Below are 11,185 nucleotides of genomic sequence, written 5' to 3'. Positions count from 1 at the left end.
AGCAATGTCTAACACCTATTCTAGACATGTTTTTATTCTCGGTTTGCCAACACATACAAGTTGAAATTCTAAACATTTAATGCTAAATCTTTAGAACCTCACAGAGAAAACCAAAATTATTTTCAAGGCACCCAACTTCCCAAAGCCATTACTTTTGAACTGAAAGACTGATTGATGAAAACTTGGTACCGTTGCAAATATAATTTCATAAAATTTGCATTGGGCACTAAAAGTGCACAAAAACAGAGGTTCAGAGAGCCAACAAAGAGGTGCCAAAATTCAAGCGAAAAATAGGAAACTACTAGAAAAATGGTTGGAAAAAAGGAATGGACTTTGGAATGGCTTTATCACAATTCTGCGCATTAGTTTAATGGACTGGTGCATGAGCATTGCACTCCAATGCATTTTCCTTCAATAGTTACCCCCTTATTTTATCCAATAACATAAAAAACTGATCCCTGGAGCACTTCTCCCTTTAGTTTTTTACACAAGAAACTTCATAAGAATCTTGCCCACAAAGTAACCATTCAACATACCCTTGGTAACTTGGCATGGTCCAAATGATGGAGTTGTGCTCATTGGAAGGTGGATACAAAGTATAAATGAGTTTTATGATGGTAAGAGAAATCCACACATGGTAGGTGAATGTTGTTAAGTGTAAAGGTGGACCAGATTATGCATGATCAGGTACCACACCCTTCATGTAGGTGGGCCAAGCTTAAGCATATGCATTAATTAATTAATTAGGCAATGAAAGCATTCTAAATGTACCTTAATTTCCACATGAATTCGCAGTGCCCATGTTTGTTTGTTAATACGCGCGCACAACCCCGTCGGTGTGCAAATGTTGTGTACCAAAAAAGATTGCTTCTGGTGAGTACTATGCATTGCACACGAACAACAGACTTTACTAGTGCGAGTTCGCACATCACAACACAGATTTCTATTGCCTTTTCATGACCAGCAGTTATTATAACTCTTTTTCAAAGGTGTTCTACCGAGTTTGCGATTGTGAGTAGATAAGAGGGATGCACATACCTATGTGTGATCAATCTTAATGTTTTGTCCAACCATCCTTGGACATTAGACCACATTGTCCTGAATTTTGAGTACATCGTGGCACACTTGTATCAATCTTTATGCATGAAATATGAACACTTGAACCAATTTGGGAAATGTGCCCCCAAATTGGGTCAAGTGTTCATATTTATGTTGTAGTGTACAACACTATAAAGGATAGTCTAAATGTGGTACCATTATTGTTACATAAAGTAATTTGTTACATAACTTACCAAGTGGAAGAAAAACAAAAACAAAAACAAAAACAAAAAACAAAAAACAAAAAAATTCGCATCAAAAGATATAAGTTGACCCAAACCCGACCTATTTATACCCGGTTTAAAATGACTTACCTTTTACCTACACCCAACTTGAGTCTAAGAAACTCGTGCGGGATGTAAGTAGTGTAAGTCGAGGTAGGGTGGGTTGGGAATATGTCATTTCTAATTAACTCGTTTCGGGATTGTATTCTTTATCAATTCTGGAGTGTATAGACCGTGTTCTGAACTGTGAGGACCACAATGCAATGTGACCCATTTAAGCTATGGTCTTGCCCCAAGTCATAACTCATAAGTCATACCCCAAATGGGAATTTGACTGATCTTACAAAGTTGTCATGGTCTGCAAGTTCACGGCACCAGTCATGCCAAGCACCATGCCAACGTGCTTGCTGTGCTTTGCCTTAAGCCCGTGACACCAGGCAATCACACTAGACAGAATGCCTAAGAAAGTTGACTCCCTACATAGCTACATTCATAATAGAATGTTAGATAGTGACATGTGTTTCAGTGTAGGACTTGCTTTTTTCATTTTCTTGTGAGAATTAGATGTTTGCTAACTTCATAAAGTCACTGATTGAGTGCTTCTTGTTTTTTCACTCTCAAATTTATTGACCCATCTCTCTCATAATAACTGCTTTCCTTCACATGTCAACTACTTTCAAATTTTCTAATACACTTTCTTGGCTGCCAACCATATATCATAATACTTGTTGCATATGCATGTACAGCTTCTCTAGATGCAATTTAAATGACCTTTTTTTAGCCAAAAATAAATAAATAAATAAACAATCGGTGCAACGTAGTTTCCATCACTGTCTTTACCACCCAACTAACTCCTTAATGTGCTAATATTGTATCATTATAAAGTTAAATGCCTGTTATTTTATTGTCTCTGCCTTAGCTGTAAGCCTTATATAATAAAAATTTTCTAATATGAAAGATCTCATATTCATGTCTACCAGTATTTTGACTGAACAAAAGCTAAAAAAGATCGTCCACTGACTTGGTTAGGTGTATGGCAGACGTATATCCTAAACATCGCAAAATAAACAATGATTATGGCCTTTTCTGATGTATTTCTTTAAACACCATTATGTGGCTTTCCTTTCCTTCCAAGTTTCACATTTGGTTTGCCAGTTTCCAGAAAATCTGCAGATTATATTAGGAGAAATGCTGGGAATAAAATAATTCACAATCTTTTTTCTTAATTGGTTAAGATAGCAAGTTTTAATTTGAACAACATCACTGTCACATGATTTTACCCTTGACACCGCTTTTATTATCTACCAATTGCAACTAGCTACGTACGTCAACAATTGTGAATGTTTTTGTATGACTAAATTTATTGGTATTGAAAAACTATTTTTATCTAATATAAACAAAAATATAAGTGTTTGTAGGGTGTGAAGGCCAAGGGCTGGGATTCAAGCTCTCAAGAAGGAGTTTCATACACATATACATTTAGATTAAGTTAGAGTAGAATTTCGATCTTGTATCAAAAAAATATTAACAAAAAATTCCATGAGCACATAACTTATTGATCGTAATAACTAGGATTATATAAAGACAATCCAGCAGCAAGATTTTTTTTTTTTTTTTTTTATTCTTTTCCACCCTCAAATGGCTTTCAATAGTTTCAATGCCACTACCAAAACTTAAATGCGACATTGATACAATCCGTTAGGTGATGCCATAACCTCATTAATTTACAACAAAACTGTTTTTAAAGCATTAATGAAAGGCAACTGTATTTGACAAGAAGCTTTTTTAATTGCTTTGAATTATTTTTGCACACTACATCATTGTCCTCAATACCTCTTAAGGCTTGCTTCCCATTATTATGATTTGATTTAGATGGCAAACTGTTATGTAGCCTATAACCTATTGTGATTTTCTTGGCTCAAGGTCCTTTTGGATTTGAATGAAGTAACATGATCAAAAAGATAGATGAGGCAGGTAAAGGAAAATATTTACGTATTTGGCACTTATTATTTGTATCATTTATGTGTCACTTAGTGCTTCCAACTTATGTAAATGGCACTACAAGAATATTTAACTCAATCATTTCACATAATTTGAGTTCCTGAAAAGTATGCGCCACTCTATGTGAATACTTGAATAAAATAGCTTCCAGCAACTTCTAAGAATCCTTAGCTCCCTTTAAATTGAAGTCTTCAATTTTTGTCCTCTTTCAAGTCCTGTAGCATCAGAATATCCCAAGTTTTTTTTTTTTTTTTGGGTAAAGAATATCCCAAGTTATTTTCTTACTTTGAATTTTCTGACATTGAAAATTCTTTTCCCAATATTGTAATAGTAGCTTCAATTTCAGAAGAAATACTTGAGGTTGACAATAAAATATCTTGGAATTTAATTGAGTAATAAATTGCCAAATTTACGGTCTCTTTGGGGGGTTTGAAGATAGAATATTATAATGTCTCTCAAATTGTTGTGTAGCTTCCAAAAGAAATGGTCTTCCAGTTGAAACTTTTAAAGCAATTACTATGAGCAATTCTTTACCACAAACACAATGTCATTGCTGAAGTCTAAGCAGGATTTGACCATGTCACTTTCTTTTTGGTCCGTCGCCGACATTGACCCTTTCATTTTTTTTTTTCTTCACCTAATGTACATATTGCTTATTTCTAATTTTCTATTATTGAATATTTCACCTTTTTTATTCTTCTCTAAGATTGTTAATTGACAAATTCTTATAAATTGACCCTTTCATTTTTTTTTTCTTCACCTAATGTACATATTGCTTATTTATAATTTTCAATTATTGAATATTTCACCTTTTTTATTCTTCTCTCAGATTCTTAATTGGCAAATTCTTATAATGTTTATATATAATGAATTCCAAAAAGTTGGCCCAACAATCCTCACCAACACTAAAATAATAAGGCCGAACAGCACTATTAATATTATATAACAAGGAAATAGTTTTTTAATTCGAGGAGCAAGGTTTTCTTGCTTGTTGCTTCAAAAATGATTTTTCATGCTTGGCGATTGTTCTCTTTCTCCACTTTTTCGTTTTACAGATTGGACTTTTTGATTATGTCACCATCCAAATGTTGTGCAATGGTTGCAATTATGCCTCAAAACTCAAAAGCAACTTTACTACATCATTAAATAGAGCAGCTACAGCTCACATATCATGCCGTAGATCAAAACCTGGAATGTGGTACCACATTTTTGAAAAAGGGAAAAAATTTTAGATACAATTCCTTTATGCATTGAACCTAAGTTCTCTTGTTAAATCCAATCATAAGGCTGTATTAATCAATGCAATACAAAGCACATTATCTTTCTGGAGGAAAATTCAATTCAATTCTGTGACTCTCAATTGCAGGGAAAAGAAAGAAGAAAAGAAAGAAGAAGAGAATAACAACACAAACAAGAGGAACTGCAAATGCAACATTTTAATGTAGCATCTTTTTAATTTACATGGAAAATGGAAAAAGTATACAAAGTTACGAACCCCTTTTCGCCTTTCTGAAAACGAAATTTAGTATACAGCTATTACAAGTTACAACATTCTTGAGGTTGAGGAAACCTGCTTAGAACATAGTATTATATATTATTCAGTGTCTACTACTACAATTCTCTCATTACCCTCAAATCAAACATGCCAAAACTCCACTGTACAACAAGCAACTCACAAAGAAAAAGTTTAAAAGAAAAGAAAAGAAAAAAATAAAAAAGAGATGGACACAAAAATGTGAAAAGAGCACCTTGTGAATGGCACTGAAAACTAGTAGCAACATATGGGGCAGCGTATAAGCCCATTTTCATTACAATCAGGGCAACGTTGGAATCCATACTCAACCTCCTCACCTCTTTCTTCTTCTTCTTCTTCTTCTTCTTCTTGATCATCAGCTTCATAGTAAATTTTGCAACTTCCTGAACATGTCTCACAAGGCACAAACCTTATATCCCCACAAGCCTGACAAGATACACTAACACCAACACCATCATCCACTCTTTCACAACACTCAACCAACTTCTCTAATTGTCCATCCTCATTCAATCTCCTGATTTCTTCAGCTCCACCAATGTACTTTTTCCCAATAAACACCCTAGGCAAGCCTCCCCCATTAAACCCGTCTACCAACAGCTCTCTCAGCTCCTCCTTGAACCCTGAATGCATTGACACGTCCCGCTCATCCAGTCGGACACCAAGGCCTTTTAAGATCACCCTCACATGGCAACAATCCTCATATGTCTTCCGTACCCCTCTTAGGCTTGTGAAGTAAAGCACAATCTTGTCTTCCCCACATTTATAATCGGCAACACAACCTTTTACCTCCTTTTCACAATTGAAATCCAACGACAAATCATTTTCTGCTTCTGAAACCACTAGTTGATGTTCTTCTTCTTCTTGTTGTTTGTCATTGTCCAATGGACTAATACGTAAAGGGTTATCAGGTGGAAGCTCTTGGAATGACTTTCTGAATGTAGAAATGGCCTCTGAATCAAAGTCTGATAAGATAGCCTTTGAATTGAAATCATCATCTTCCAATTGAAGCCAGATAGGCTTAGGATTTGGCGAGGCCGTGCCATTTTCTTGAAATCTAGTTTTCGGGTATTCAAAAGCAGAATCTTGTCGAGCTGGGTGCGGATTGCGAACAACATCAAAAGAAAAGCTCCTAAGATGACAGGGGGACCTTAGAGGACTAACGTCTTCGAGTCCTTCCATCAATTCCCACGTATTGATCGTCTCTGGCTCTCCGGGAGGAGTTCTAATTGGCGTTTTCGGAACCACTTTGGGGATCTTCTCTTCGATCATAGTGGACCACGTCTTGGCCTCAATTAGGCCTATCGTGAAATCGTTACTCTTCTTCTTCTTCCTCACGTTTCCATCAACATTATTACCAATACATTCAGTGCCATTACCATGATTTAGATGATCAATATCATCACCAAATTCCATGATCTTGTTATTGAAATGATTGATTTGGTTGAGGGAACCCAATGTAGAAGAGGTGAGAGCCACAACATGGTAGCTTTCACCTTGGCTCTGTGGTGGGTGATGAACTTGCATAGAGTAGCTTCTAGGGACAGGGGAATAAGGATTCTGGCAATGCCTGCATCGCTTTTGCTTCGAGCTTGCACAACCCATTTGGCCAAATAGATAAAAACAACCAAGAATGAATTGAAAACAAAGCAAAGGCCAAAACTTTGTGAATATTATAACCGGAAATTGGGAATTAGATTACAAGGAAAAGTCCTGTCTGAATAAAAACTATATGGGTTTGGTTTGGTTTAGGTGGAAATTCGACAAACAAAGCACAACCCGGATTTGGAAAATGAAAAAAAAAAGGAGAATTTTTACAATGGATTTTGAATCAAAATCTTACCTTGCTATTGTTCTTCAAATATAACGGAGAAACCAATCCATTAAAAACGCGGAAGCTGAGGGAAAAAAAAATACACATTTTGAAAGCAGATTCCGAAACTGTCAAAGAGACCCAGTTTCGAAATTTGGCTTTAAATGAACTTTCAACTAGTGGATCTTCAATGAAGGCAACAAAAAATAAAATGTATAATTTGAAGAAGAAGAAGAAAAAGAAGAAGAAGACAAAGGTGAAGAAGAAATGGGTTTTGGAGATCTTGGAGTTTTCAAAATAATATCTCACACCCGTGAAAATGATTACCAAGGAAAGGGGAATTTGAAACCGTCCGTGAAAGGAGAGTCCGAGAAAGAGGAAAGAAAATAGGAGTGTGAAATGAGAGTTGTAAAATGAATCCTTTCTAAAAGTCAAAAGAATGAGGTTGAATAAGAGGAAGTCGAAGAAAGAAAAAGAGCGACCAATTCAGAAAGCTAGTAACTCATTGATCCCACCTGGATCCCACACGCTCTCTTTTCTTCGAGAGAAACACTTCTTTTGTAACGGTGGAGAGTGAGAATCGAAATTCTAGTGGTGACTAATGTATTTATATGTATAAAGTACCCAAGAAGGAAAAATAAAAAAAGATTGAAGCCTTTCTGTTGGTTGGCTTTTATTATCTTTTGTACAAATTAAGAAATAGACATATTGCGAGTAATTTTTAGCTACTCTCGAAATATAGAGAATGATACTCTTTCTCCTCACATTCATAATATGATCTACTCATTAAATTTATGGTAGGATCCCCCATAAATATAAGAGAAGGTAGTACTATTTATCCATATTCGAAAATATCTCCTTTCACATTCATAATAAGGTCAACTCATTAAATTTATGACGGAGTTCACCATGAATATGAGATTAAAAAACACTATTTATCCATGCTCCAAAAATACCTAAGAATTTTCTATTAGGATTTTATTTTATTTTTCTAAATATATCTAAGTATTATCTTTTGCACAAATTGAGAAACATATATACTTCCAATGTATCATTATATTTATCTATTATTTTTGTAGGGATAAGAGGCCCAAAAAGGGATATTGGGCCGTGGGCCGTATTCAAGGACATTAAGTTGTCCGAATACAAGAAGACATTAGCAAGGACATACAAATTAGTGGGTTGTGAAAGAAGTCTAGTTGTAAAGGGTTGGGAGTGTAGTCCGAGGAGAGACACCTCCTCAGCTAAGTAGGGCAGAGGTCAAAGACTTGATCTTTCATCAAGGACAACGCACCAGATGGTCGTACTGATAAGGATAAGCATCAAAAGGGAATAAAACAAAGGCAAACTTAGAAATATCTAGGAGAAAGCTATTACCACTGCATTAAATGATCTGCAACTAACTCTCTGATCGTATTAATGTGGAGGTAATACCTGACAGTAATGTTCAGTCTTACAACTACCCCCAAGGATTTCAAGAAGGCGTTGATGGAACAATGATCAAAACGAATAACTTGATTTACATGTGGAGGGCTAAGATGAAGGGAAGGAGGGGAATATAAAGAAGAAAAACCCCATTACAAGAGGATCATTTGAGGATGGATAGAAAAAACATTGTAGTGATGAGAGTTGTAATTGTGTTCAAGTTCAACAAAAATATATAAGAATCACTCTCCTCAAACTTTGCCAAGGAAGATTTTCCTTGCATAGACCCCTTTATTTTCATTTTTTAGCAACCTATAACCTACTGTGATTGTAATCCAACTTATTATAGTCTATTTTCTAGTCAACTCTCTACAAATTCATTGTATTATGCTATTTGGGCCTTGATCCTTTTACTTTTTGGGCTTAGGAACCAAATCGCGCCCTTACAATTTTAATTTGAGAGATATTATTATTTTAATTTGAGATGGCTCAAAATGCTATAAACAGTTAAAAATCAATGGATATAATTTTGGATAAATTACATTTTCAATCATAGTTTATACTTGGATTCAAATTAAATTATGCATTTTTAATAGTTTTGAATTAAAACTCTTTTTCTTAAATAAATTTAAAAAAAAAAAAAAAAAACTGCGTTTCAAATAAAAACTACGTTTCAATTACTTTTTTAAAAGTTTTCAATTCAAATCATAAATATATTTTGCATGGAGTTGTTAATAAAAACATCACTGTATACGAGTTTATGGTTTAAATTGAAATTTTTTTGTAAGTACAAGACTTAATTTGAAACCTTTTAAATGTGCGATTTAAGTTAAAATTATCAATAAACTACAGTATAAGATTTAAAATATAATTTGTCCAATAATTTATATAGTTTCAAAATTTACTCTTTATTTATTTATTTATTTTTTTAAGAAAATGTCAAATGACCGGTACATGATACATGCTAGTATTTGGGTATCCCTATAGTAATTACCTACCGTCAAGTGACCTATTGTTACTTGCCTCTATTTTATTTTGTTTTATTATTTCAAGATTCTCTTTTTGTTAATTGGAGTTGGGTAAATAGATAAAGATATAATAAATTGTTGAAAATGTGCAATTTAATTTAAAATTATCAATAAACTACAGTATAAGATTTAAAATATAATTTGTCCACGTTTTGAAATTTACTCTTTAGTTTTTTTTTTTTTTTTTTTTTAAAGAAAATGTCAAAGGACCGGTACATGATATTTATTTTATTATTTTTAGAAATAAATAATCAATTTTTAATAAGGAAATAATCAATCTAGTTTTTTTAAAAGGAAAGAATCAAAGACTTTAATACTTAATTACAATTTTTTTTATTGTCAAATCTATTTAATTTTTTTTTTTTAAAATAAGGCTTCAAATAGTTTTTTATTTTTATATTTAATAAAAAAAATCAAATGGTTAATTCAAATTTGCTAGACTACTAGAAAAATATATATTTAGTAAACTAAGTTTAGCACAATTACTTTAAGTATCTTAGTGGTTGGGAGAGTTTTCTTAAGAAATTCTATTACAATATCTCAAGATCAATTTTTCATACACTTCCTATATATTTTTGTTAAAAATTTTAAGTTATTAGACTGGGTAACGGGTTGGGCCAACGGGCTGGGCTATTGGGCTAGCCCACTGGGTGCCCATGGGCATAAAAACTAGCCCACGGCCTAACCCACTGGGCTAGTGGACTACCCATGGGCCTTAATAACAACGGGCTGGGCCGCCCATTAGCCCGATGGGCTGCCGGGTTTTTGGGTCAGCCCGTGGGCCATGGGCTATTTGATGACCCTTATACGTGCCTCTATTTTATTTTGTTTTATTATTTCAAGATTCTCTTTTTGTTAATTGGAGTTGGGTAAATAGATAAAAATATAATAAATTATTGAAAAGTGCTACGTTTACAATATTTTCACAACAAGTCATAATGGTAAGTTGTTATTAGTTCTAATTTGAATTCACAATATTCTCAAAAATTCTCTAAGAGAATTTTTGCCCACCCATAACAATCTGCCAGCTTAGGATTTTTTGTAAAAATATTGTGGACGTAGCATTTCTCTAAATTATTAGATTAGTTTTTGAATAAATTTTATCTACTTACTTTAGATAAATAATGGGTTTCTTTTGAATTTGAATTTTATGTCTATCTTGTAAAGTCATCTATATAAGGGTTGATGTAAAAATAAATAAAAGAAGCTGAAAAATATTATTATTGAGTGAAATTTCACTTTGGAGGTCTAGACTTCCTTAAGTTAGTCTATTTGTCAAATTTAGAGCTCTTGGATCTCTCGAAGCAACCAACAAAAAGTTAGGTGATATTGGTATCATAGCCAAGTTATGACAATTCACTCGTGCCTCTATTTTATTTTGTTTTATTATTTCAAGATTCTCTTTTTGTTAATTGGAGTTGGGTAAATAGATAAAAATATAATAAATTATTGAAAAGTGCTACGTTTACAATATTTTCACAACAAGTCATAATAGTAAGTTGTTATTAGTTCTAATTTGAATTCACAATATTCTCAAAAATTCTCTAAGAGAATTTTTGCCCACCCATAACAATCTGCCAGCTTAGGATTTTTTGTAAAAATATTGTGGACGTAGCATTTCTCTAAATTATTAGATTAGTTTTTGAATAAATTTTATCTACTTACTTTAGATAAATAATGGGTTTCTTTTGAATTTGAATTTTATGTCTATCTTGTAAAGTCATCTATATAAGGGTTGATGTAAAAATAAATAAAAGAAGCTGAAAAATATTATTATTGAGTGAAATTTCACTTTGGAGGTCTAGACTTCCTTAAGTTAGTCTATTTGTCAAATTTAGAGCTCTTGGATCTCTCGAAGCAACCAACAAAAAGTTAGGTGATATTGGTATCATAGCCAAGTTATGACAATTCACACATCAAGTGGATAGAAGCAAAGCTTGGTGTTGTTAGCTTTTGGCAACAATGAGATGTAAAAGATGTTCACCATATTTTCCCTAATCAACTTACAAAAATGTAAGTTTTGATGAAGTTGAAGATTTGCACAATTAAAATGAATTGAAATGTC

At 33.4% G+C, this 11,185-nt stretch overlaps 1 protein-coding gene across 1 annotated transcript; it reads right to left on the bottom strand.

The window, feature by feature from the left end:
* Positions 1-4,741: 4,741 nt before the first annotated feature.
* LOC111998762 (uncharacterized protein At5g39865) lies at positions 4,742-7,217 on the bottom strand. Its single transcript, XM_024030855.2, has one exon. The coding sequence runs from the start codon at positions 6,457-6,459 to the stop codon at positions 5,092-5,094; it is 1,368 nt and encodes a 455-aa protein (XP_023886623.1). The 5' UTR covers positions 6,460-7,217; the 3' UTR covers positions 4,742-5,091.
* Between the last annotated feature and the right edge of the window lie 3,968 nt (positions 7,218-11,185).

This window comes from Quercus suber, unplaced genomic scaffold, assembly GCF_002906115.3.
Source record: "Quercus suber isolate HL8 unplaced genomic scaffold, Cork oak 2.0 scaffold_5, whole genome shotgun sequence".
NCBI lineage: Eukaryota > Viridiplantae > Streptophyta > Magnoliopsida > Fagales > Fagaceae > Quercus > Quercus suber.
Note: the sequence above shows the minus strand (reverse complement) of the source record. Positions and strands in the feature narration are given on the sequence as shown.

Coding starts and splice junctions, on each gene's coding strand:
- LOC111998762 (XM_024030855.2), bottom strand. CDS start 6,459: ATGGGTTGTGCAAGCTCGAAGCAAAAGCGATGCAGGCATTGCCAGAAT.